General features: G+C 47.9%; 2 protein-coding genes across 4 annotated transcripts; one reads left to right on the forward strand and one right to left on the reverse strand.

The window, feature by feature from the left end:
- Window positions 1–125: 125 nt before the first annotated feature.
- On the reverse strand, window positions 126–20,820 carry LOC123992915 (TRPM8 channel-associated factor homolog). 2 transcript variants are annotated; one of them, XM_046294550.1, is made up of 9 exons: window positions 20,542–20,819; window positions 9,779–9,892; window positions 8,917–9,569; window positions 7,661–8,652; window positions 7,297–7,391; window positions 6,955–7,168; window positions 1,793–2,029; window positions 946–1,283; window positions 126–745 (listed from the first exon to the last, which is right to left on the reverse strand). In XM_046294550.1, the coding sequence occupies exons 3-9, from the start codon at window positions 9,543–9,545 to the stop codon at window positions 503–505; spliced, it is 2,748 nt and encodes a 915-aa protein (XP_046150506.1). In that variant the 5' UTR covers window positions 9,546–9,569; window positions 9,779–9,892; window positions 20,542–20,819; the 3' UTR covers window positions 126–502. The 2 variants fall into 2 exon arrangements, with proteins under 2 accessions (XP_046150506.1, XP_046150507.1); XM_046294551.1 differs by lacking the exon at window positions 9,779–9,892 and having other exon boundaries at window positions 20,542–20,820.
- LOC123992940 lies at window positions 20,336–23,809 on the forward strand. Of its 2 annotated transcripts, XM_046294591.1 has the most exons (8): window positions 20,336–20,687; window positions 21,021–21,067; window positions 21,190–21,463; window positions 21,658–21,924; window positions 22,359–22,416; window positions 23,208–23,315; window positions 23,469–23,508; window positions 23,590–23,809. In XM_046294591.1, the coding sequence occupies exons 3-7, from the start codon at window positions 21,255–21,257 to the stop codon at window positions 23,502–23,504; spliced, it is 678 nt and encodes a 225-aa protein (XP_046150547.1). In that variant the 5' UTR covers window positions 20,336–20,687; window positions 21,021–21,067; window positions 21,190–21,254; the 3' UTR covers window positions 23,505–23,508; window positions 23,590–23,809. The 2 variants fall into 2 exon arrangements, with proteins under 2 accessions (XP_046150547.1, XP_046150546.1); XM_046294590.1 differs by lacking the exon at window positions 23,469–23,508.
- Window positions 23,810–24,473: the final 664 nt, after the last annotated feature.

The raw sequence follows: 24,473 nt of genomic DNA on the forward strand, positions 1-24,473 counted from the left end.
CAAATACTTGTTCTCCCCACTGTATGTGCTTTCTAGGAATAAGTGAGAATAATATAACAATACAAATTAAGTAACAAGTGGTACACTTCTATAGCTTTGTATACAGTATCAAAAACATATGCGACTTCAGAATAAGGTGCTTTATTGGGCACATAACTACATTTGGAATGAAATAGACCCTGTAAAACATCCGACTTATGATGAATAAGGCACTTGCGCGGACTCTTCTGAAGTGCACTAGAATATACAATTGCATTTATAGCCAACAATAGAGCCAATCTCCTCAGCCAGCCCTTTGTGATGACTTCAAAAACCGTTATGATTATTTATTACTTTGCACAGTAGACGCAACCATGATTGTTGCAGTAGCATTTATACACCAGGCCAGCAAAGTCCTAATCAACACTCCTTTACCTGTCACCAGACGGTACCTACCCTTCACCAGCAATCCCTGACCTGTGACCTCTGACCCTCAATTTAAGGGGGTGACCTCCCCTATAGGTCAGCCATACTGGGCCATAGGGTGGTCGCTCCACACCGGCATGTTAGAGAGCTTTTCCTCTGTAGCGGGCTCAATGGGCCAGCCCCAGGCCTTGAAGAAAGGAGCCAGGTTCCTCTCGACCGCCAGGGAGAAGGTCTCAGCATACAGGTTCATCTTTCCCTGGTTGTCTTTGGGCACATTCTGCATGGTGTGGTAGGCAGCAAACACCTTCTTGAAGGCGTCCCAGCCAAACTGGTCCTGGAGCTGGTGGGAAGGAGGACAAACTGTTTACACAAACTCAACCCTAGATAAAGTACATTTTTTGTAGATGTTTTACTGTTGCATCTATGCTTTCCTGTCTAACTATACATGCCTTTTCACAAGCACTAATTGTAGGGTTTGTACACAACATACTCTGCAGCAGGGCGTACTATACAGTATACGTCACTACAATCTCATGTCACCTGCATGTAGGTCTCCAGTGCCACCCACATGTCCCAGCTGGCCAGATTCCTGCCCCCTTTAGCGTACCCCTCGGCACGGCTCTGTCGGTTGGCCAGCGCCATGTTGGGGTGGGCCTGATCCCGATTCACCCCCAACACCTCCTCGTGCACGTACACTGACCACAGGTTACACGTGCACTCAGTGGTGTGAGAGGGGAACTCCCAGACTCCTCTCTGCTGGTTGTGACCCAGCTCGTGGATGGCTCCCCACAGGCCCGAGCTGCGGGCTGCCACAGGGTTCACCAGGTTTGGGGCGGAGGAGGATTGTATCATGATAGGGTAGCCTGCATGCATGAAGCCTGTAGGGGGGGAAGGGAGAGAGGAAGGAGATGGTCTAATTCATGTCTGGATACTAACAGGGCAGAGGTTGTGCAGCCCACTGCTATACACTCTTTAAAATAAGGGTTCCAAACAGGTTCTGTGTCTGTCCCCATGGGAGAATACTTTTTGGTTCCACGTAGCTCTGTGGAAAGGGTTCTACATGGAAGCAAAAAAGGGTTCTACCTGGAACCAAAAGGGGTTCTCCTATGGGGACAGCCAAAGAAACCTTTTTTTATCCTAAGAGTGTAGGTTACTTGCGTACAACACATTTTCTACAGCACAACAACTTACTCACTTAGAAACTGTATCGGTACTGTCCTACCTGACTCAAAATACATATACATTTTTGGGGGGGATATTTCTTTTCAGATAATCTCTCTTTTTCCTGTTCATATCCAGCAATGACACAATCCCTGGTTCCCTACCATAGTCAATTCCAGTCAAGACTGTTTGTCCATGCTAAGAAATAAGAGGGACAGACACTGACCATGGGAGATCTGGACGTCGGCCACGAAGCGCTCCTTGCGTGGGAACTTGGCGGGGACGGCAGCCAGGTCAGCTATTCCCCTCATGATGTCATCCCAGAGCGCTGCCACCAGGTCAGGCCGATCCAGACCTCGGACCACGTCAGAGTGGACGGTCAGGATGATGTTCTCAAACTCCATCTCTGCCCAGGGGGAAGGGGCGGTCCGCAGAACTGCCCAGTCTGCAGGCGTGGTCACCCCTAGAGACAGGAGAGAGGCAAGGGTTGGAGGAAAATGCAGGATCATTTGACAGAATTGATCATTTTAATGAGGTGTTATGACCGGGCTGTGTGTGTCTTACCTTGTGTAAGAGTTTGGAGCGAGTGGTCACATCGCACTTCGCTCCCGCAGGTAGTATAACTTTTTCATTACATTTCATTATATTTCATTATAGCACAACGGTTTGATTTGTCTAATCTTAGCAATTTCTTCTCGCTAGCTACATAGCCGTCTTTGTATCAAAGATAATTGCGTAATTATCGTATTTCGCCGTCCTAACGTAGTCTTCACTAGCCAGCTAGCTAACGTCCACTGATTAGCTGCACTGGAGAAACTATTACACTCAACTGAACGACTTGATTAGTGTAGTGTTAGCTAGCTACATAGCTGTCTTTGCTGTCTTCGTATCTTCGTTCCAAGATAATTGTGTTGTTTAGGTATAGAGTGTGTAGTCTTAGAGTGATTATCTTAATTTACCGAGGTTAGCTAGCCAGCTATTTGTCGTCCTTAACGTAGGAGACTCTGCTAGCTAGCCAACAGCTAGCCAACGCTAGCCAACGGACTGAATAGAACTCAACAACCCGGTCGCATTCACAGGTAGTATCACATTTTCATTTCATTTCATTACAGTACAACGGTTTGATTTGTTTGATCATAGCTAGCTACATAGCTAGCTACACAGCCGTCTTTGTATCAAAGATAATTGTGTAGTCTAGAGTTCTAGGTTAGCTAGCCAGCTATTGTCGTTCTTTAACATGGTAACGTAAACAACACTACTAGCTAGCCAGCTAGCCCCGAATAGCAGCACTGCAGAAACTATTACACTCAACGGAACGACTTGATTAGTGTAGTGTCAACAACGCACCCACTGCAAGCTAGCCTACTTCAGCAGTACTGTATCATTTTAATCATTTTAGTCAATAAGATTCTTGCTACGTAGCTTAACTTTCTGAACATTCGAGACGTGTTCCACTTGTCATTCCAATCTCCTTTGCATTAGCGTAGCCTCTTCTGTAGCCTGTCAACTATGTGTCTGTTTATCCCTGTTCTCTCCTCTCTGCACAGACCATACAAACGCTCCACACCACGTGGCCGCGGCACCCTAATCTGGTGGTCCCAGCGCGCACGACCCACGTGGAGTTCCAGGTCTCCGGTAGCCTCTGGAACTGCCAATCTGCGGTCAACAAGGCAGAGTTCATCTCAGCCTATGCCTCCCTCCAGTCCCTCGACTTGGCACTAACGGAAACATGGATCACCACAGACAACACTGCTACTCCTACTGCTCTCTCTTTGTCCGCCACGTGTTCTCGCACACCCCGAGAGCTTCTGGTCAAGCGGGTGGTGGCACCGGGATCCTCATCTCTCCCAAGTGGTCATTCTCTCTTTCTCCCCTTACCCATCTGTCTATCGCCTCCTTTGAATTCCATGCTGTCACAGTTACCAGCCCTTTCAAGCTTAACATCCTTATCATTTATCGCCCTCCAGGTTCCCTCTGAGAGTTCATCAATGAGCTTGATGCCTTGATAAGCTCCTTTCCTGAGGACGGCTCACCTCTAGTTCTGGGCGACTTTAACCTCCCCACGTCTACCTTTGACTCATTCCTCTCTGCCTCCTTCTTTCCACTCCTCTTTTGACCTCACCCTCTCACCTTCCCCCTACTCACAAGGCAGGCAATACGCTGACCTCATCTTTACTAGATGCTGTTCTTCCACTAACCTCATTGCAACTCCCCTCCAAGTCTCCGAATACTACCTATCCTTTTCCCTCTCGCTCTCATCCAACACCTCCCACACTGCCCCTACTGGATGGTATCGCGCCGTCCCAACCTTCGCTCTTCTCCCCCGCTCTCTCCTCTTCCATCCTATCATCTCTTCCCTCCGCTCAAACCTTCTCCAACCTATCTCCTGATTCTGCCTCCTCAACCCTCCTCTCCACCCTCTCTGCATCCTTTGACTCTCTATGTCCCCTATCCTCCAGGCCGGCTCGGTCCTCCCCTCCCGCTCCGTGGCTCGATGACTCATTGCGAGCTCAAGAACAGGGCTCCGGGCAAGAGCGGAAATGGAGGAAAACCGCCTCCCTGCGGACCTGGCATCCTTTCACTCCCTCCTCTCTACATTTTCCTCCTCTGTCTCTGCTGTGAAAGCCACTTTCTACCACGCTAAATCCCAAGCATCTGCCTCTAACCCTAGGAAGCTCTTTGCCACCTTCTCCTCCCTCCTGAATCCCCCCTCCTCCCTCTCTGCAGATGACTGTTTTTGAAAAGAAGGTCGACGACATCCGATCCTCGTTTGCTAAGTCAAACGACACCGCTGGTTCTGCTCACACTGCCCTACACTGTGCTCTGACCTCTTTCTCCCTCTCTCTCCAGATGAAATCTCGTTACGGCCGGCCGCCCAACAACCTGCCCGCTGACCCTATCCCTCCCCTTCTCCAGACCACTTCCGGAGACCTTCTCCCTTACCTCACCTCGCTCATCAACTCATCCCTGACCGCTGGCTACGTCCCTTCCGTCTTCAAGAGAGCGAGAGTTGCACCCCTTCTGAAAAAACCTACACTCGATCCCTCCGATGTCAACAATTACAGACCAGTATCCCTTCTTTCTTTTCTCTCCAAAACTCTTGAACGTGCCGTCCTTGGCCAGCTCTCCCGCTATCTCTCTCTGAATGACCTTCTTGATCCAAATCAGTCAGGTTTCAAGACTAGTCATTCAACTGAGACTGCTCTCCTCTGTATCACGGAGGCGCTCCGCACTGCTAAAGCTAACTATCCTTCTAGATCTATCGGCTGCCTTCGATACTGTGAACCATCAGATCCTCCTCTCCACCCTCTCCGAGTTGGGCATCTCCGGCGCGGCCCACGCTTGGATTGCGTCCTACCTGACAGGTCGCTCCTACCAGGTGGCGTGGCGAGAATCTGTCTCCTCACCACGGGCTCTCACCACTGGTGTCCCCCAGGGCTCTGTTCTAGGCCCTCTCCTATTCTCGCTATACACCAAGTCACTTGGCTCTGTCATAACCTCACATGGTCTCTCCTATCATTGCTATGCAGACGACACACAACTAATCTTCCTTTCCCCTTCTGATGACCAGGTGGCGAATCGCATCTCTGCATGTCTGGCAGACATATCAGTGTGGATGATGGATCACCACCTCAAGCTGAACCTCGGCAAGACGGAGCTGCTCTTCCTCCCGGGGAAGGACTGCCCGTTCCATGATCTCGCCATCACGGTTGACAACTCCATTGTGTCCTCCTCCCAGAGCGCTAAGAACCTTGGCGTGATCCTGGACAACACCCTGTCGTTCTCAACCAACATCAAGGCGGTGGCCCGTTCCTGTAGGTTCATGCTCTACAACATCCGCAGAGTACGACCCTGCCTCACACAGGAAGCGGCGCAGGTCCTAATCCAGGCACTTGTCATCTCCCGTCTGGACTCTGCAACTCGCTGTTGGCTGGGCTCCCTGCCTGTGCCATTAAACCCTTCAACTCATCCAGAACGCCGCAGCCCGTCTGGTGTTCAACCTTCCCAAGTTCTCTCACGTCACCCCGCTCCTCTGTTCTCTCCACTGGCTTCCAGTTGAAGCTCGCATCCGCTACAAGACCATGGTGCTTGCCTACGGAGCTGTGAGGGGAACGGCACCTCAGTACCTCCAGGCTCTGATCAGGCCCTACACCCAAACAAGGGCACTGCGTTCATCCACCTCTGGTCTGCTCACCTCCCTACCACTGAGGAAGTACAGCTCCCGCTCAGCCCAGTCAAAACTGTTCGCTGCTCTGGCCCCCCAATGGTGGAACAAACTCCCTCACGACGCCAGGACAGCGGAGTCAATCACCACCTTCCGGAGACACCTGAAACCCCACCTCTTTAAGGAATACCTAGGATAGGATAAGTATGACCTCTCACCCCCCCCCTTTAAGATTTAGATGCACTATTGTAAAGTGACTGTTCCACTGGATGTCATAAGGTGAATGCACCAATTTGTAAGTCGCTCTGGATAAGAGCGTCTGCTAAATGACTTAAATGTAAATGTAATGTAAATGTCTTCATGATCAGTCAATCAATCTCATCTCAGCTTGGTATGCCAATTAGAGGTAACAGATAAGCCTAGCATAGGTGAACAACATACATTAAATGGCCTTCATGATGACTATTACCAGACACATCTTTGGGACAGTGTGATTTCCTGCCACAATGATGAGTAGCACATTGCAGATCCATTCTCATAACAGAAGGGATTCAGCTTCAGTTTTAGTAACACAGCTGCAATAACACAGTCTATCTGAGAGCATAGCTGTTCTCAGCTTAGTTCATCTCTGTATTCTACAGATGTTTCATAGAGAACAAAGGCTGTGTCATTTCCCCTTTTAATCTGTGGCAGCCTTCATCATTGTACATTCTAAATGGCAACAGCGAGCAGGAAGCAACTCAATTATGTATTAGGAATACATGAATAGCAGATCAGAATACATGAATACAACTCCGAGAAATGAATAAAGATTTGATTCATTTACAAGAAATTGGGTACAAAAAGAGGTTAAAAGATATGAAATATTCTGCCTGGATGAAGTGAAAAGGTTCCCAGACAGATATATTGTAAATGAGTAAATGAGGGGGCTGGATGGAGTAATGTACTTTGTTCTCTTTATGGTGTATGTATCTTTTATTCACCTGGTATTTATCCAGGTTAGTCTCATTGAAATACCCTCTCTGTGAAACGTTCTATGAGGCACACACATATAATAAATGGCACACTTATAGTGCATTATAACACTTGCTATAAGTGATCATAACAACTCATGGGTTATAACAACTCAGAGTTGTAAACACCCTTATAATACATCACTTGGATGCATTATAAGACCAAAGTGTAAAATGCATCATAGACTCCCACCTCTCCCACCCACTTACCAGTCTTGTAGTAGGGGGCCGGCACAGCCCCCTGAATAATGACCTCCACCCCCTCCACCTGGGTCTTAGGAGGGGCGATGAGATAGAGGAGACCGCCCCACAGGTTCCACACCTGCATCATCTCTGAGTCTATGGGGAAGCGCTCATGAACCACTGGCGCTCGCTTCAGCTCGTTCGAATTCCCAATGTTGTCAGTCTGACAGCCTATCTGGACCTGATGGTAACAGGGGCATCAGTCAATCAATCAATTCACAAAGTTCTTGAGGGCTTGATCGCAAAACAAATAAAACATGACTTGATTCAATAGAAAGACAAGACAAAACAAAAAGCAGTATTGGATACCTTCCAGCCCTGGTTGATGATTTGTGGTGGCATGGCCATGTACGTCCTCATCCCAGGGGAAAGGAACAGACCAGTGCTGAGCCACTCCTCTCCGCCTAAGACAATGTTCCGTAGTGGTTATATTCCAACACAACAGAATATAATAGTGAGAGTAAGGTTAGAAACACGTATTACCACGCTAACCAATGAACTTGCATATAAGCAGAGTAGCTATTGTGAAAAGTATTTTTTCGCACCCGTTTTAGCTAAGCCATTACTCCTGGTGTGTTTCATATTGGTTCCCAAGACTAAACCATCTCCATTAGACCCATGATCCTCCATTTTAGAGCTCATGTCCCATAAGAGAGAATGAGAGACAACTAACCTGCTGTATTACAGTTGATCCTAACCCTGGCATTGGACAAGGCAGGCATCATGGGCTGGTCCTTGATCAGGAAAGGCAGTAGGGCGTCTGGGTCCTGGCACACCTTGTACACCTCCGTGCCTACACTGAGCAGCAGGTGGTCCTTGGCGCTTATCACCGGACAGCTGTGGCACACCTGGGGGATGCCCGCCTCCTTCAGCACATCAGTGAGCATGGCCACCACCGAGGTGTACGAGGCACAATCGTGCGCCCGCATGTGCAGGTAATTGGCACAGTCGCTGCCGAGCTTCTTCAGACCGGCCTCCTCATGCTCCGTCAGCGCCTCGCCCTGGGTCACGTGACCGGCAAAGCGGCGCAGCAGGTGGCGGAAGTGGAAGCCCTCAGAGCAGGTCTGACCCGGGACTGGGGCCTTGTAGCAGCCTGCATCCAGAGTGTTCCCCAACAGGCTGAGGCCCATCTTGTTGAGGATGCGGTTGCCTGCGTACCCTGTCATGGCTTTGTGGCCCGGGTTGGCCTGGGCCCAGTACCAGGCGTGGCCCCCGATCAGTAGGCCACCGCCCTCGGCCACAAAGTCCTGGATTTCGTCGGCCTGGGCGTCGCTGTAGGAGGTACAGACATAGACGCTGAGCTCCTTCCTGAAGCCGCTCTTCTCACAGCGCAGGCCAGACTTGCTCAGCAGGGTGTGGGCGGCGCCGAGCTGGGGCAGGACGCCTACCAAGCCGTTACGACCCTGATCTAACCAGCGCACCGCATTGAGCATGAAGGGGGACATCTGCTCTCGGCCCAAGTATCCCTCGTGGGTGACCACGATGACTCGGCCCTGGCCGTAGTATGCCCCGGCCAGAAAGGCCCTGCCGTCCTGTGTGGTGCCAATGGGGAATGCCAGAGGGCCGTGTACCAGCACCTCTGAGCAAATAGCCCCGCCCTGGATATCAAACTCAGTCACGCCCTCCAGCAGGAACTCCAGGTCATCCTTGAAGTCCTTGCTCATCCTAGGGAAAGAAGAGAGTGAAAGTGTAGGTATGATTTGACAACTTAAATAGCTCAAATAAACAATTGATTAAACATTTATTTAACCAGGTGATTTCTGGAGTTAAATAAACTCTGCTTTCTTGTTTAGTTTTTTGCACCTGGTTATAGGTGGTGATTTGAGGCAGAAAATACCACCATGTATACATTTCCGTTTTACTACATTATCTCTACATTAATATGCCACAGCCTTTTTCTCTTCTCTCTATGAAGTGCCAAATACTTACGCCACAGCCAGCCAGCTGGAAGGGATCTGTGGAGGCACAGGGAGAGTACCCAGCTCCCCAGGGTGCTCCGAGAAGTAGATGCCAGCCACGCTGGACACCTTGTTCCCAGGGAAACCCAGCAGGGTGTTCTGTTTGGGTCCCTCGGCCCAGCTACACGCCTGGCCAGCCATCAGCAGCCCACCTCCCGCCTTCAGGAACTCTACCAGCTCCTTCACCTCTGGGCCCACGCAGTACGCATCTGTCACATACACTCCCAGGCCCTCGCAGAAGCCCCCCACCTTGGGTTGGAGGCTGGAGTTGCTCAGATTGTCGGCCACGGCCTTACAGCTCTGGTGGACGCCCACAGTCGTGCTGTCACAGGACGAGCCTGTCAGCCAGGTCAGCGCATTCTCCACCAGGGCAGGAAAGGCAGTGAGGTAACCCTCGTGACCCAGCACCACCACCCGGCCTCGGCCGTAGAATGAGGCAGCCATCAGGACCTGGCCACAGGCGTTCATGGCCAGTGGGAAGGCTTGGTCGCCGATCAGTACTAAGTCACTGGGTATGTTTGGCCCGTTGAGGTCCAGCTCCTTGACCCCCCTCATCAGGGCAGTGTAGGCCTCCTCACGGAACATGCTGCTTTGGGTCATGGCTTAGTCTGTGGGCTGACGATCCTATTGGTGGTGGAGAAAAAAAGGATTTTAAATGACAGATATGTTTAAAACAGTATAAGTACTGGAGGTTGACAGTCCAGTCCATGTACAACTCTTTTCAAACTGTTGCTAAGAAATATAACAAGTTTCTGAATTTTACTCTGCGGTAATCTCTACAACAAAAGCATCATAAATAGTTCAGAACAAACAACGGCATCTGTAAAACCTACCGAGAAACAAAGCAAAACCAACAGCTGAAGATCAGTGTCAAGCCAAAAATGGAGTTCAGAGCAAGCAGAGCAGCAAGCTGTGTTACATTCTACTGAGCATACCTGGGGCACAGTCTGAATGAAGGGAAGAAAGAGAAACAACAGCAAAACAAGTTAAAGGAGCAGGGAGGGACATGTGTGTGGCCAATGACTGGCCACTGTGACCTGAGCAGACAGGGCAGGGGAAAGGCAGGCATCTGTCAACAGTGAGTCTGTATGAATACAGTGTGCACACATGGGTGGAGTCAGCCAATTACCAGAAGGGTTGCCTAATACATCAGACTGAAACTAAGTCGCCCTAAAAAAGAAGCCAGAATGATGAATACAATGATATTTAAACTCACTTTACCAGTTGTCCGTGGTGTTGGTCCTTTTGATGATGATAGTGAAGATAAGATGTCCACAGGAAAGTATTATTAACCAGACTTTTTGGGGCACAGGTTTGGCTCTGTCGGCTTGTATTTCCAGTATGTATTTTTAATCTCTGATGCATTGCCCTGCCCTTTCTCCCTCACTCACTTTAAGCATCAGCTATCAGCGCAGGTCACAGATCACTGCACCTGTACATAGCCCATCTGTAAATAGCCCAGCCAACTACCTCATCCCCATATTGTTATTTATTTATTTTTGCTCCTTTGCACCCAAGTATTTCTACTTGCACATTCATCCTCTGCACATCTATCACTCCAGTGTTTAATTGCTACATTGTAATTACTTCGCCACTACGGCCTATTTATTGCCTTACCTCCCTAATCTTACCTCATTTGCACACACTGTACATAGATTTTTTTCCTATTGTGTTATTGACTGTACGTTTGTTTATTCCGTGTGTAACTCTGTGTTGTTATTTGTGTCACACTGCTTTACTTTATCTTGGCCAGGTCGCAATTGTAAATGAGAACTTGTTCTCAATTGGCCTACCTGGTTAAATTAAGGTGAAATAAAAAATTGCACTTGATGTATATTATGTAAACAATAGCCAAATGCACGCGAACATTGTACCGAAGCAAGTTTTCTTGCAATCAGCTGGAAGTAGTTGCATCTTACTGCAAATTAAAAGTTGGCAACGTTCAGTCTGTGGTTCGGTTAGGCTAGGCCATTGTTTGAAAATTGTGCAAGTGTTTACATCGTGTCACGCCCTGACCTTAGAGAGATTTTTTTGTCTCTATTTTGGTTTGGTCAGGGTGTGATTTGTGTGGGCATTCTATGTTCATTTTTCTATGTTTTGTATTTCTTTGTTTTGGCCGGGTATGGTTCTCAATCAGGGACAGCTGTCTATCGTTGTCTCTGATTGGGAACCATACTTAGGCATCCCTATTTTCCCACCTGTGATTGTGGGTAGTTGACTTTGTTTTAGGGCACATAGCCTTTAGCTTCATGGTTTGTTTTTGAAGTGTTTATTGTTTTGTTCGGTGTCATTTTCCATATAAATAAAGAAAATGTACGATCAACACGCTGCACCTTGGTCCTCTTCTTTTTTCTGATTTTTTTTTTGACCCCCCAATTTCGTGGTATCCAATTGTTAGTACTTACTATCTTGTCTCATCGCTACAACTCCCGTACAGGCTCGGGAGAGACAAAGGTCAAAAGCCATGCATCCTCCGAAACACAACCCAACCAAGCCGAACTGCTTCTTAACATAGCCCGCATCAAACCCGGAAGCCAGCCGCACCAATGTGTCGGAGGAAACACTGTGCACCTGGCGACCTAGTTAGCGTGCACTGCGCCCGTCCCGCCACAGGAGTTGCTGGAGGTCCGTCCTCTTATTTTAACGGCCGTGACAATACTTCCCACCACAAACAGACCAAGCAGCATGGTAAGGAGGCATGGACGTGGGAGGACATTTTGAATGGCAAGGGATCCTGGAAATGGGAGGAGATCCTGGCCGGGAAGGATCGCCTGCCCTGGAAGCAGGTAGAAGCAGAGAGGAAGGAGAAGGCAGCAGCTAAAGCATAGCGGCAGCGTTATGAGCAAACACGGCTAGCAAGGAAGCCCAAGAGGCAGCCCCCAAAAAATGTTTGGGGGGGGGCGCACGGGGAGTGTGGCAGAGTCAGGTTGGAGACCTGAGCCAACTCTCTCACCATAGCAGACAAAGAGCTGGTCTGTTCTCACTGACCATGTCCGCTCCACATAGGCAGCCAGTGCCCGCACAGGGCACAGTATGCCGGAGGGAGGCCCAGACTCCCCTGCCACTGCCGGAGGATCATAAGCAAAACCTCTTCGGGAGGAATGAATCCTGGAGACCAAGGGATGGTGCCCCATTGGCCTGTCAATCCACCCCACATGGCAGGCAGATATAGCGGCCAAATGCCTTATCACTGTTGAGGCTGCCAAGCCCACATCCAATCGAGATTGCAGGTATTGGAGGACATACTGCACTCCGCATGACTCGGGCACAACCTCAATAGCAGAACAGCTTCCAGCGCAACTGGTATACCACGGTTGTAGCCGTTGCCCTTGCACCCTTTCGCTCTGCATGGTGTTCATTACGCCCTCCTATAGTCCTAACATGAACCATTGGTGCCATTCAGTGGCCAAGCCCACAGATTGAGGCGGTGCGGTCTCGGATGCCACAGACTTCCCCCGGCAGGTCAGGTCTCAGGGGCAGTTGCCAAGGTGTCCCATTCGACAGAGACAGGAGAAGGCTGAACCAGGGTCGTCTGGGCCAATATGGGGCCACCAGCACCAGACGATGCTCCGCCATCGTGGTCCTGACCAGCACAGCCTGGATCAGGGGAAAAATAGGGGGGAATGTGTAAAGCTGGCCAATCCTGAGCCAGAGCATTAAAGCCCAGAGGCCCTGGTAGATCCGACATGGAGTACCACAGGGGGCAGTGTGCATTGCCCAGGGAGGCAAACAGGTCCACATGCACCCTCCCAAACTTGTCCCACAGGTGCTGCACGGCCTGGGGATGTAGGCTACAGTCCAAGGTGGCGGGCCCTCCCTCAGGAGCATATTCGCTGCCACATTCAAGATGCCAGGTACGTGTGCTGCACGTAGAGACGCTAGATGTCCCTGAGCACAGAGAAGGAGCTCCCGTGCCATAAGATGGAAGTGATGGGACCACTGTGGTGTTGTCCATTCTCACCAGGACATGTCTTCCCTTCAGATGTGTAAGGAAAGATGACAGAGCCAGCGGTACAGCTCAGAGCTCTAGTGTATTGATGTGCCTTCCGCTCCGAGGGGTGCCTTCCGCTCCGAGGGGATAGCCAACCTGCCCTTAGTCACACCCGCCCAGTCGATCTGGGAGGCGTCTGTGCTGACCAACTCCCTGCGGCACATCCTCAGAATTTCCACCCCACCTGAAAGAAAGGAGCGACAGCTCCACCTCAACAATGGCCTGAGACACTGTGCAGTCACCCGCTACTGGCGGTGACGGTGGCGCTTCGGGTGCAGCCGGTGGGAGCTGAATTACCGCTGAAGAGGCCAGAGATGGAGCAGGCCCAGGGGAATCAGCAACGGGGCCACCGTCAGCAAGCCCAACAGGCGTTGGCAGGTCAGGGCGGATACCACCGCCCCTACCGAAAGTGGTTGAGGCAGGATAAGATTGCCTGAACCCTTCTGGTGGGCAGGCATGCTCCCATGAGGTCTGAGTCCAGTTCGTCCACCCTCTGGGTGGTCATCAGATGACTCTTCTTGTCATTTACAGTAATGCCCAGCCTGCCGATGTGGGTCAAGAAGCATGTCTCTGTCTGAAAGAACCTGGGTCCTGGTCGGGGTACAAATAAGTCAATTGCCCAGGTAATTGAGGATCAACAATCCTGGGGACGTGAGAGGTGCCAGGGCACCGTCCATGCACTTTGTGAAAGTGCGGGGTGCCAAGGAGATGCAGAAGGGAAGAGCGATGAATTCGTAAGCCGTCCCTTCGAATGCAAATCGAAGGTACCGCAAATTAGCTGGGTGAACAGGAACATGGAAGTACGCATCCCTCAGGTCCAGGGTCACAAACCACTGGTCCCTGGACACGGCCTGCAACACTCGGACTGGGGACAGCATGTGGAACCGCAGTACCCATTGAGGTTGCGGAGGTCCAGAATCGGTCGAAACCCTCCGTCTCTTTTTGGGACCACAAATAAGTGGAGTAGAACCCACCTAGCCGTTCTGATGTCTCGATCCTGCGGATGGCACCCTTGTCCAGGAGTGAGGAGATCTCCAGTCACAGGGTTTTCGTCAGTGGGTCGGCCACAGTGATGACACAAAGGTCCCTGAAGGATGGTGGCCGGCACCGAAATTGGAGTCGGTACCCCTCGAGCATTGTGGATACCCCACTTTGCCCTTTGAGACCGGGAGAAGCGGCCGAGGCCGGGGAAGGGTGTGTTATGGGTAATGCCGGGGCCCGCCTATCCTCTGGCGCCCTGAGCGTCTGGGTCCCCCAGGCACGTCCCTCTGGTGGTGACAGCTGACACCATCACACCTGTCACAACTTGAAGCCATAAGCTTAGCCAAGCCAACAAGGCCACGGAGCAGGGGTCCGATGACCTGGGAGAGCTTATGTCGTGACCCGCTTGGAGGAATAGGAACCTGGTGAGGGATAAATTACCCAGTACCTCTGCAAAAAAACAGGGAAGACCCGTGTGGGGAAAAAAAGCTGTTGCTTCATTGCATGCTGTGCCCCTCCCTGCTGTTGTCCCTTAGCACAAGGCGATGGGGCAGGAGAGGGACCCCACCATCGTTTGGGTGCAGGTGGGTGGCATGACCCGGGGCCTGACGAGGTGGCATTAATTGTCTCAGGGTCTCCCGGTCCTTACGAACCTTATCGGTCTGCTCCAGAATGCCATCAACCCTTCAGCTAACGTCAGCCCTTGGGTGATGGGTTGAGTAGTAAATGTGCTCTGGAGAGCAGCTGGCAGACGGGATTGGGCCAGCCAGAGATGGTGCCAGGAGGTAACCGGCTGCACCATGGCCCGTGCGTTCAGTGCGAGCCATATCCCTCTAGAGCAGGGAAAGCAGGCAAGACACCTCCATGGCTTCCCGGAGAAGCTCCTCTGTGCCTACCTGCAGCTGAGGCAACAGGGTCGGCTAGGCTGGGCCCTGTAGAGGGACTAACAGCTCGCTGCGCACCACTCCTGAGGGAGGGAGCTCGTATTTTCAATGACGGCCTAGGAACGGTGGGTTAACTGCCTCGTTCAAGGGGCAGAACGACAGATTTTCACCTTGTCAGCTCGGGGATTCAATCTTGCAACCTTACAGTTAGTCCAACGCAATAATGACCCGCCTCTCTCTCGTTGCACTCCACAAGGAGCCTGCCTGTTACACGAATGCAGTAAGCCAAGGTAAGTTGCTAGCTAGCATGAAACTTATCTTGTAAAAAAAATCAATCATAATCACTAGTTAACTACACATGGTTGATGATATTACTAGATATTAGCGTGTCCTGCGTTACATATAATCTGACTGAGCATACAAGCATACAAGTATCTAAGTATCTGACTGAGCGGTGGTGGGCAGAAGCAGGCGCGTAAACATTAACTCAAACAGCACTTTCGTGCGTTTTGCAAGCAGCTCTTCGTTGTGCGTCAAGCATTGCGCTGTTTATGACTTATCAACTCCAGAGATGTGTCAGGTGTAACCGAAGTGAAATGGCTTGCTAGTTAGCGCACGCTAATAGCGTTTAAAACGTCACTCACTCTGAGCCTTCTAGTAGTTGTTCCCCTTGGGTAACTCTGCTTCGATGGTGGCTGTTGTCGTTGTCTTGCTGGTTCGAGCCCAGTGAGGAGCGAGGAGAGGGACGGAAGCTATACTGTTACACTGGCAATACTAAAGTGCCTATAAGAACATCCAATAGTCAAAGGTTAATGAAATACACATGGTATAGAGGGAAATAGTCCTATAATTCTTATAATAACTACAATCTAAAACTTCTTACCTCGGAATATTGAAGACTCATGTTAAAAGGAACCACCAGCTTTCATATGTTCTCATGTTCTGAGCAAGGAACTGAAACGTTAGCTTTCTTACATAGCACATATTGCACTTTTACTTTCTTCTCCAACACTTTGTTTTTGCATTATTTAAACCAAATTGAACAAGTTTCATTATTTACTTGAGGCTAAATTGATTTTATTGATGTATTATATTAAGTTAAAATAAGTGTTCATTCAGTATTGTTGTAATTGTCATTATTACAAAAAAAAACAAAAAAAATCTGGCAATTAATCGGTATAGGCTTTTATGGCCCGCCAATAATCGGTATCGGTATTGAAAAATCATAATTGGTCGACCTCTACTCCAATACCTTGACTTTGTTGTCCTTAAGCCATTTTGCCACAACTTTGGAAGTATGCTTGGGGTCATTATCCATTTGGAAGACCCATTTGCGACCAAGCTTTAATTTCCTGACTGATGTTTTGAGATGTTGCTTCAATATATCCACATAGTTTTCCCTCCTCATGAAGCCATCTATTTTGTGAAGTGCACCAGTCCCTCCTGCAGCAAAGCACCCCCACAACATGATGCTGCCACCCCCGTGCTTCACAGTTGGCATGGTGTTCTTCGGCTTGCTTGCCTCCCACTTTTTCCTCCAAACATAACAATGTCCATTATGGCCAACAGTTCTAATTTTGTTTCATCAGACCAGAGGGCATTTCTCCAAAAAGTACAATCTTTCTCCCCATGTGCAGTTGCAAACCTCAGTCTGGCTTTTTTTATGGCGGTTTTGGAGCACTGGCTTCTTCCTTGATGAGTGGCCTTTCAGGTTATGTCGATATAGGACTCCTTTTACTGTGGATATAGATACTTTAGTATCTGTTTCCTCCAGCATCTTCACAAGGTCCTTTGCCGTCGTTCTGGGATTGATTTGCACTTTTCACAACAAAGTACATTCATCTCTAGGAGACAGAACGCGTCGCCTTCCTGAGCGGTATGACAGCTGCGTACAATTGTTTGTACAGATGAACGTGGTACCATCAGGTGTTTGGAAATTGCTCCCAAGGATGAAACAGACTTGTGGAGGTCTACATTTTTTTCTGAGACCTTGGCTGATTTCCTTTGATTTTCCCATGATGTCAAGAAAAGAGGCACTGAGTTTGAAGGTAGGCCTTGAAATACACCCACAGGTACACCTCCAATTGACTCAAATGATGTCAGTTAGCCAATCAGAAGCTTCTAAAGCCTTGACATGATTTTTTTCTGGAATTTTCCCAGCTGTTTAAAGGCACAGTCAACTTAGTGTATGTAAACTTCTGACCCACTGGAATTGTGATACAGTGAATTATAAGTGAAATAATCTGTCTGTAAACAATTGTTGGAAAAATGACTTGTGTCATGCACAAAGTAGGTGTCCTAACCGACTTGCCAAAACTATAGTTTGTTAACAAGAAATTTGTGGAGTTGTTGAAAAACGAGTTTTAATGACTCCAACCTAAGTGTATGTAAACTTCCGACTTCAACTGTATACAAATACAATCAGTGGGAATGGGGGCCAGGTGTGCGCAATGAAAGTTCCAGAGGGATCCGTGACAGCAGGATGTTAAAGCAATTCACAACACACACATAGAACAAGCCAGTGGGCAAGTTGTGTATGGTAAATTACAGTTTGTGGCAGCAAGAGCCACCATACTAATGGATTCACACGGAGTCGTAGTGTAATGCTAACACAGCAAAAGTACGACAAACCACGGGTGGAAGATACAGATCAACCAAGCGCAGCAGGTGGAGCACTCAAGAGGAAGGGCTGGCCATGTGGCCAGCCTGCAAACAGCCATTGAGTATACTTCCATGCAAGATATTACACTTACCAGTGACTTACCAAGCGAACTTCAGAAAGTTTGTACCTCAGACCTTGCGGGCGTCCGTCAAGAAAATGAAAGAGAACGTGGGATCTATATACACGTGTACAAGGGAGTAAATCTGTAAATCCTCACCTCGGATGTATCCCTCCTCCGCAGAGTGTTACCAATATATTGGAGTGATCCAATATTGTGAAACATAGCAGTTGTTCTGATTAAAGAAGCAATAAAACTGGCCTTCTTTAGACTAGTTGAGTATTTGGAGCATCAGTATTTGTGGGTTCGATTACAGGCTCAAATGGCCAGCAAGAAAGACCTTTCTTTTGAAACTCGTCAGTCTATTCTTTTTCTGAGAAATGAAGGCTATTCCATGTGAAAAATTGCCAAGAAACTGAAGATCTCGTACAACGCGGTGTACTACTCCCTTCACAGAACAGCGCAAACTGGCTAAGAGGACAAGTACATTAGAGTGTCTAGTTTGAGAAACAGACGCCTCACAAGTCCTCAAATGACAGCTTCATTAAATACTACCTGCAAAACACCAGTCTCAACGTCAACAGTGAAGAGGTGACTCCGGGATGCTGACCTAGGCAGAGTTGCAAAGAAAAAGCCATATCTCAGACTGGCCAATAAAAAGAAAAGACTAAGATGAGCAAAAGAACACAGACACTGGAGAGAGGAAGATTGGAAAAAAGTGTTATGGACAGACAAATCCAAGTTTGAGGTGTTCGGATCACAAAGAAGAACATGTGTGAGACGCAGAACAAATGAAAAGATGCTGGAGGACTGCTTGATGCCATCTGTTAAGCATGGTAGAGGCAATGTGATGGTCTGGGGGTGCTTTGGTGGTGGTAAAGTGGGTGATTTTTACAGGGTAAAAGGGATCTTGAAGGAGGAAGGCAATCACACCATTTTGCAACACCATGCAGTACCCTGTGGACGGTGCTTCATTGGAGCCAATTTCCTCCTACAACAGGACAATGACCCAAAGCACAGCTCCAAACTATGCAATAACTACTTACGGAAGAAGCAGTCCGCTGGTATTCTGTCTATAATGGAGTGGCCAGCATAGTCACCGGATCTCAACCCTATTGAGCTGTTGTGGGAGCAGCTTGACCGTATGGTACGTAAGAAGTGCCCATCAAGCCCCTCAAGCCAATCCAAAAACTTGTGGGAGGAGATTCAGTAAGCATGGGGTGAAATCTCTTCAGATTACCTCAACAAATTTACAACTAGAATGCCAAAAGTCTGCAAGGCTGTAATTGCTGCAAATGGACAATTCTTTGGCAAAAGCTAAGTTTGAAGGACAACAATTATTATTTCATTTAAAACTCATTACAGGAAATATATGACAATGGTGGTAATGTCAACTCGTATTTGTTTCCCAACTTCTATGAGTGGTGGTGTATTCTGCTAAAACAATTGGTTCATAGTTCAATGATTGGGAGATCTAATCCCACAAGTATAAGGGCACAAGGTGAGACCCAGATGCAGATAATTAGTCTTAGTTTTTTATTTATATCCAAAAAGAGTAGGCAAGATAATGGTCGTGGACAGGCAAAAGGTCAAAACCAAATTTTGTCCAAGAGGTACAGAGTGGCAGACAAACTCGATGTCAGGGCAGGCAGAAAGGGCAGGCAGGCGGGTACGGAGTCCAGACAAAACAGGCAAGGGTCAAAACCAGAAAGACTAGGAAAAGAGAACAGGAAACAGGAGCACGGGAAAAACATGCTGGTTGACTTGAAAACATACAAGACGAATTGGCACATAGAGACAGGAAACACAGGGATAAATACACTGGGGAAAATAAGTGACACCTGGAGGAGGTAGAGACAATCACAAGAACAAGTGAAACAGATCAGGGCTTGACAACACGGGGCGGAATTTTTATGTTTAAACAAAATCCTTTATTTACTATATTAATGCCGTACCCACACAGTTCTAATTATACCAAGTGAAATCATACCCGTGAGAGGGTCATCCTGGTAGTAGTTGTAGGTTTTTATACAGTACCCAAGACCAATATGTGAGTTCATTTGACCATTGGAAAAAGAGCTGCTGTGTAAATACTGCTATGCAGGTTGGATTGAATTGAGCTCTTAATCTTCATTTTCTATGTGATGATTGTATTTTTCTTCCCAGCACAATCAAACTCGCCACTTTTAGTCCTAAACCCGGGAATTACCTCAGGTTCATTCAGCCATCCTTACAGGAAAAATGAATGGGGAAAGAATAGGGTTTTGGAATAAATGCTGAAAGTAAGGTCTGAGGTTAAGAGTTAGGGCTAGCTAGCTAATTAGCACAGATGGCAGCCTATGTCTTCTGTAAACAAGCGATGTAACATGGTGATAGGTCCTTGTGGGAACACTAACCACAATAAGACTACTCACATGGGTGGAGTCAGTCTCAGAAGTGCTATTAGAATACCTGCCTGCCGAAAAACCGGTTTGTCGAAACAGACATCTGACTAGCTGAGGTTTACCCAATTCAAAGACGCTAACTGCTTTAGCACATATTGACATAGTATCTTCTGTTGAACAAAGGGTACATTAAATTACTACACTCCTTAATATGGAAAAGAATAGAGGGTATGATGGCAGAGTGATAAGACATGGGAAAAACAAGCCCACTAGGTTCGGAACCATATATGAGATGGATGTTTCTAAACGAAAGTGTTTTTGTGACAAACTAATTTAAAGTTGGCACGTGCCACCTTTAAAGTGTTCTGCTTATTTCTCTGCAATATTCCATACTTCCTCTTGTGTAGTTGTGAACTGAAAATAACGAGGACACTTTTGAATGACCGATGTGGATGTATTCACCACGCAAAGCTTGGCTTTGGCCCATGCATGACTACATGCATACATGGCTAGCCAGTAGCTAGCGTTGAATTTATAACGCTACATTAGTTACAATCGCTCTGGACTTCAGTCAAATTTGGCATGGTTAATTCACGTTACAGGCATTTTAAAATGACATGTTACGGACACCCTTACGTTATTTGTTGTTCACTACCGTCTCTTGTCTTTGCGGATGCAGCAGTGCACAGTAGTCGGTGCATCCGGAGTTTGTGTCCGAGCCGTGATCCTAGGTCGTGGTCCAGAGACTGGAGTTGTTGACAAGAAGTGCTCCCGAAACCAGGGTAAAAGGACTAGCTAGTTAACGTTAGATACCAATAGGTATCAATGGCTATGTTCGGAGTATTTCTATTTTCTCCAAGGTGTGCGCACTTGTTCACTTTCCTTCATGGATTTAAAAGGAATGGTATATGGAAACTTCCTCTAGCCCTTGCTTACACCAATGCAAAGCTTTTAAATGTGAGAAGAGTAGTGAATGAGTGTAGGCTTCAGGAGAAAGGACAGATTATTGGGATGCATATTTCTGTCGCATAATTTTAAATGGGTGTCTAGGTGGGATTACTCAAGCCAGCTATCTAAACTGAATAACTATATAAAATGTTTCATATTCCTTCTAGCGAAGCTGGTGGCCTGTTATGCAGACAAGGAGGTACTTGTAACACAGGTATGAAATTATTACATTGTGCCTGTTGATGAGGCCAACACTCTAATCTTAGTTAAACACTCAACACTACTGCTTAACCTGTCTGTAATTGCTGTCAAAGTAACAATAGGTTTCCTCTTCAGCTTGGTCCAAACTCCTTCCTTGGGCAGTGAGAGTCTTGGTAGAGGCCAGTCTGGCCGACTGACCCATGACAGCACCCTCTACCTGGTCAGCCAGAGCCACCCCTTCAGAGTGTAGTTCTACTTCCAACGAAACCTCCTCATCCACTGCCCAGAAGGGGAAGGCTGTAGAAAGGTTGAAAGTGTTGGATAAGACCAAAGGAGGAATGAACAACAGTTTCAGAGCACAGGTCTCAAACGCTGTATCTAATACTTTTTTGCTTCCTCTCCCGAGAAGGTATGAGAACACGTTTATCTTTAAAGGAGAAAATGGCATGCATTTTAATTTGTCTAGCAATATTTTGAGTAACCAAGAGGACTGAACGTATCACTTCAACTGTTCAAAATACACCATGTTTTCACAATGCCAACCTCAATTTACTTGAAGTTTTATTTGACCATACCATGATTGCATTTTTGTTTTTGATGCAGGCATCCAAGAGGCCACGCAGTTCTTAGGAGGACCCGCAGGAGAAGCGTCAGAGGACTGAGGGCTCAGACAGTGGGGGCGAGGATGAGGCTGAGAAGCTTGCTGAGGAGAAGCTCTGACAGCTCCAAGAGATATCAGAGAGGGCTTCAGGGGCCATCAGAGATGGTTTCCAGCAGCAGGCATCAGCCTCGGCATGTTCTCAAAGCCACTGGCAACAAATTGGAAACCTCATGCTCTACACAGCTGCTGGCATCACTGGAAGCACCAAGGTTAGAGGTAACTCTGTACAACTAAATATTTGATGGGTTGCGATAAAGACAGTGTTAATTGAATGAATATGGAGATATGCCTAATTAATGAATTACTTTCCTCCAATATAAAGTTTGTATTTAAGCCAATTAATCTTTGTGTTAATGTTTGAATGAGATGCTTTATTTATTGTCCATCAAAGGATTACTTTTTTTTAGGCCTACATTTGAGCACTTTGGACCAACCAAGCAGTACAAACACAATTACTTTTAGTAATTTATTTTTAAAGCCGACCCATCTTTCTTCTTGGCCCAGACATTCTTCTGTTCTGTCAAGTCCTGGCTTTGCATACGACCTCCTCTAGCTTTGCTTGGTCTATCGCTCTCTCCTCATCCCTCTTCTTCTTCTTTTGACTTTTCCTTCCCTTTTATTTGTTCTCTTATCTCCTTCACAGGATTCTCTTTACTGAGATCCAGCCCAGACAGGCCAGCTTATTAAATAAAGGCTACAAGGTAGTGGCAAACATAAATGTATTGTCAAGCACGGACACTGCAAAGCTGTTTTATGAGACCTGCTTCTTACATGCTGACCACACCGCTCGCGTTGCAAAATAAATGTACACATACATGTTATTCAATCATTGCACCCATACTGCTCGTGCGCGCCAACGAGCGTCTGCGTTGCCAAGCACTAAAATAGAAGTCAGTTCTATTTATGACGCTGAAGTCCTGCCTCTCCTATATCCTCATTGGTTTATAGAAGCAGATACCCACGTGCCATCTCCTCATTGGTTATACCCACATGGGTGATTGAAAGATGAACTGAGGTCGGTCAGTTGTGGTAATACACCTTATTATGACAGTTAGATGCCAATCGCCATATAAAGTCCAAAGAATAAAAAGCCTGGAAGGAGGAGAGATGACTAGAAACGATACGGTTGACCTTTTTATGTGTCGATTAATTGTCAGAGTTGAGGACCTTGTGCATTTCAGGTAAAATAACAACTCAACGTTTATATCCCAGGACAAATGAGCTAGCAACTGCAAGCAAGCTAGCTAAATTGCCATCAATGTTTAATGCTTTTCGACCTGTCCCCAAATTAATATAATTAGTTCTGAGTTTGTTTTGAAATTTCAACCTGTGTGTCGTGATCGCGTTTGGTGTTGGTGGACAAATTCAATTTGCGCACGTTTGTGCACGTGGATGTACACAAGCGTCCAGTTTGGGCATGGTGTTATGCATCCTTTTAATGGTCATTTGTGTCTAGATGAATAGCTAACAATGTCCCTGTTGCCCCTCCTAGGTTGTGTTCGTCACCATTCAGATGGGTATCTCTAGGGGGAAACTGAAACCTGAGGATTTCAAGTCTAAAGTGGAGACCATTCTGAAGACATTACAGCTCCCCGCACAGGTTAGTCAAGAAACATTTACACACAAAGATGGAGCTTGGAAGCAAATACCCTGTGTTGTATTTGTGTTTGTCCGTGTTTTATCATGTGTAATTCAGATGTTGACACCTCAAACAGTGTGTGTCTCATGTCTTTGGTGGTTCTGGGATCTACAGGAAGTCAGTGATGGGGATGTGGGAGCACCTTTGTGAGAAGGTGAGACCAGAAGACATGCCTCATATCAGACATTGTGAATAGGGATTAAAGGGTGGCTATGATTGTATCCTTCTACAACAGGCCACAACACGGGTGTGTCGCAAAAGGTTCACAATACCAACTCCCTTTGGCACTGTCGAGTTGTGCTTGTCATCCTCTTCGACCACATTACCCTGGTGAGTCATGACGTCCACTTCGACCACATTACCCTGGTGAGTCATGACGTCCACTCCGACCACATTACCCTGGTGAGTCATGACGTCCACTCCGACCACATTACCCTGGTGAGTCATGACGTCCACTCCGACCACATTACCCTGGTGAGTCATGACGTCCACTCCGACCACATTACCCTGGTGAGTCATGACGTCCACTCCGACCACATTACCCTGGTGAGTCATGACGTCCACTCCGACCACATTACCCTGGTGAGTCATGACGTCCACTCCGACCACATTACCCTGGTGAGTCATGACGTCCACTCCGACCACATTACCCTGGTGAGTCATGACGTCCACTCCGACCACATTACCCTGGTGAGTCATGACGTCCACTCCGACCACATTACCCTGGTGAGTCATGACGTCCACTCCGACCACATTACCCTGGTGAGTCATGACGTCCACTCCGACCACATTACCCTGGTGAGTCATGACGTCCACTCCGACCACATTACCCTGGTGAGTCATGACGTCCACTCCGACCACATTACCCTGGTGAGTCATGACGTCCACTCCGACCACATTACCCTGGTGAGTCATGACGTCCACTCCGACCACATTACCCTGGTGAGTCATGACGTCCACTCCGACCACATTACCCTGGTGAGTCATGACGCGTCCACTCCGACCACATTACCCTGGTGAGTCATGACGTCCACTCCGACCACATTACCCTGGTGAGTCATGACGTCCACTCCGACCACATTACCCTGGTGAGTCATGACGTCCACTCCGACCACATTA

This window comes from Oncorhynchus gorbuscha, linkage group LG13 (genome assembly GCF_021184085.1).
Source record: "Oncorhynchus gorbuscha isolate QuinsamMale2020 ecotype Even-year linkage group LG13, OgorEven_v1.0, whole genome shotgun sequence".
NCBI lineage: Eukaryota > Metazoa > Chordata > Actinopteri > Salmoniformes > Salmonidae > Oncorhynchus > Oncorhynchus gorbuscha.

Bases quoted from the DNA above. Each gene is read 5' to 3' on its own strand.
- LOC123992915 (XM_046294551.1), bottom strand. From the start codon at position 9,545: ATGACCCAAAGCAGCATGTTCCGTGAGGAGGCCTACACTGCCCTGATG. The intron at 1,284-1,792 runs GTCAGTGTCTGT...CCCCCCCTACAG, and splicing joins CGACGTCCAGATCTCCCATG to GCTTCATGCATGCAGGCTAC. The intron at 746-945 runs GTGACATGAGAT...CCTTCCCACCAG, and splicing joins CACTGGAGACCTACATGCAG to CTCCAGGACCAGTTTGGCTG.
- LOC123992940 (XM_046294590.1), top strand. From the start codon at position 21,255: ATGACAGCACCCTCTACCTGGTCAGCCAGAGCCACCCCTTCAGAGTGT. The intron at 21,925-22,358 runs GTTAGAGGTAAC...TCTCCTTCACAG, and splicing joins GCATCACTGGAAGCACCAAG to GATTCTCTTTACTGAGATCC. The intron at 22,417-23,207 runs GTAGTGGCAAAC...TGCCCCTCCTAG, and splicing joins TATTAAATAAAGGCTACAAG to GTTGTGTTCGTCACCATTCA.